At 49.2% G+C, this 2,100-nt stretch overlaps 1 protein-coding gene across 1 annotated transcript; it reads right to left on the reverse strand.

Moving 5' to 3' along the window:
- Positions 1–882: 882 nt before the first annotated feature.
- On the reverse strand, positions 883–1,893 carry LOC101388183 (protein S100-A8-like). The gene is made up of 3 exons (XM_004436316.3): positions 1,871–1,893; positions 1,213–1,375; positions 883–1,063 (listed from the first exon to the last, which is right to left on the reverse strand). The coding sequence occupies exons 2-3, from the start codon at positions 1,351–1,353 to the stop codon at positions 935–937; spliced, it is 270 nt and encodes an 89-aa protein (XP_004436373.1). The 5' UTR covers positions 1,354–1,375; positions 1,871–1,893; the 3' UTR covers positions 883–934.
- Positions 1,894–2,100: the final 207 nt, after the last annotated feature.

The raw sequence follows: 2,100 nt of genomic DNA on the forward strand, positions 1-2,100 counted from the left end.
TACAATTAGTTTCTGTTTTTGTAGGTTGTTAATGGAAACTCAGCTTGGGGGTTGGGTTCTGGTGAGAGGTGGCATCCACCTGCTGGCCTCCCCATTTGACCAGGACCTTGGACATTCCAGAGTAATGACAGGGAGGTCATTTTAGATAATTCACTGATCACCAGAGCATTCACCCCACACAGCTGCATTTGCGTACCCTATTCTTTGAGTTGAGTTCTATTAATGTATTGGCTTATCTGCCCATTCCTTTATTATTCAATGAAGTTGGGAGGTATGAGTGGAGAGAGAAAGAGCTTCCAAAATCTCTAAGGAGAAATTACAAATGTGGGGCTAGGGGGCTATTAGTGTACCTAATGTAGGACTCTTAACATCCACCTACAGTCACACCCCACAGACAATCAGTCTCTTTCTTTCCGTCTCTCTCCCTCTCACGCATACACACGCACACACAAGCACACACACTTCTATGTAGTTATCTGCCTAATTTCCCAAGAGTCACATCTAAGACATTTAGATGGAAAATAAAGTTTAGTTTGGAGACCTCTATGAGTTTTCCTTACATCACCCTGTTCCCATATCACCCATTTGGGAACCAGTAGGAAAATCATCAGCTACAGTGTTTTGGATCTTTGAGAATCCTTAAGTCCTGTAACAAATGACTCAGGACAGTAGGACTGGAAGAGACTCAGGAATAGTTTGAGGAGAATGTGGGGAGGAAACACACAGTGGGAAGCACTGAAGGTTCCCAGAGGTTGGGAGCAGGAGACAAGAGAAGCCTGTTTTTCTTCCTTTGGGGTTTCCAATCCTACCTCTACCCTCTAGGAACCTTATTCCACAAGAGAAAAGCTTGAGACCAAGAGAGGCCTGAGGTATCGACTACTTTATTGTTCCATTGGGACAAGTCCAGGGTCCAGCCCCAGCGGCCACCGCTCTGCTACCCCTGGTGGCTCTTTTTATGGGCTTCCAGGCCCACCTTGATCACCAGGATGAAGAACTCCTCGAAGTTAATGGCACCATCTCTATTGACGTCCAACTCTTTGAACCACGTGAGTGCATCCTTTTCCTGTCGAAGTTGAGAAGAAAGACCCAGAGTGTAAAGATCTGAGGGAGAGCTGAGACCTGGGTGTCTCTAGAGGGCAGCATGGGGGAGAAGTGACCCAGCACCTCATCAGAGCCAGGCAGAGAACCCCGACCGCACCAGCCCCTCCTCACCTTTGTGTAGTGAGGACACTCTGTCTCTAACAATCTTTTCAAGTCGTCCTTATAGACGGAATGGTAATTCCCTTTCTTCAGGGAGTACTTGTGGTAGACGTCAATGAGGGAGTCCATGGCATTCTCCAGGTCTGTCAGCATGGTGCCCAAAGATTTGTCCTAGCTGGAAGAGAAAGCAAAGGGGATTCTAGGGTGGGGATGGTGTCTGCCCACAGCAGGGTGAAGACTAAGGCGATACTCAGAAGGTTCCTACCCCAAGTCATGGCTTTGTCCCTGGCTTGCATCATCCAAATATCTAAACTCAGCAATGGCTACTGCTATGATGGGAAAGGCTGGGATGATATGGATAGTAGTGTGGGAGGAGGTAGGGTCACACACACACACACACACACACACATGAAATGCCTGCTAACTCTGCCTATGCCCTCACCCTCGGACCACAAAGGGCCCAGCTTGGGAAACGAATATGCCCTCACCCAAAAATGCTAGAGGACTTGGCTGCTTCTTTGTCCCTGTCTCACTCTCTTCCGCAGAGCTCTGGGTTTTGGTCCAGATCTCCCAGAGCTTTGTCTCCCGCTGTGAGACGTGGTTGCTACACTCCCTGACCCTCTCTAAAGGAAGGCCAAAGTGTGGGGCAGATAGGGACGATCCCACTTACCAGGTCTCCCCGAAACAGAGTTGACAGAGGATATGCAGGGCTGAGTGTCGGCTCCCTTTTATAGCAGCTGGGCTTGGCCCGCTGCCCGGGTCCTCAGGCTAGTCAGCGGCAGCTGCTCCATTCCAGAGTTGCTACACGTCTGGTTTCCAAACACGGTGAATGAGGCAATCACTGCACAGAATGAAAATTTGTGATGAGGGGGAAGCTAGAGGGATGAGTGGAAGACAGAA

The sequence above is a fragment of the Ceratotherium simum genome, chromosome 2, assembly GCF_057802395.1.
Source record: "Ceratotherium simum simum isolate JZ-2026a chromosome 2, ASM5780239v1, whole genome shotgun sequence".
NCBI lineage: Eukaryota > Metazoa > Chordata > Mammalia > Perissodactyla > Rhinocerotidae > Ceratotherium > Ceratotherium simum.

Coding starts and splice junctions, on each gene's coding strand:
- LOC101388183 (XM_004436316.3), bottom strand. CDS start 1,353: ATGCTGACAGACCTGGAGAATGCCATGGACTCCCTCATTGACGTCTAC. Junction 1,064..1,212: donor AGTGTCCTCACTACACAAAG/GTGAGGAGGGGC, acceptor CAACTTCGACAG/GAAAAGGATGCACTCACGTG.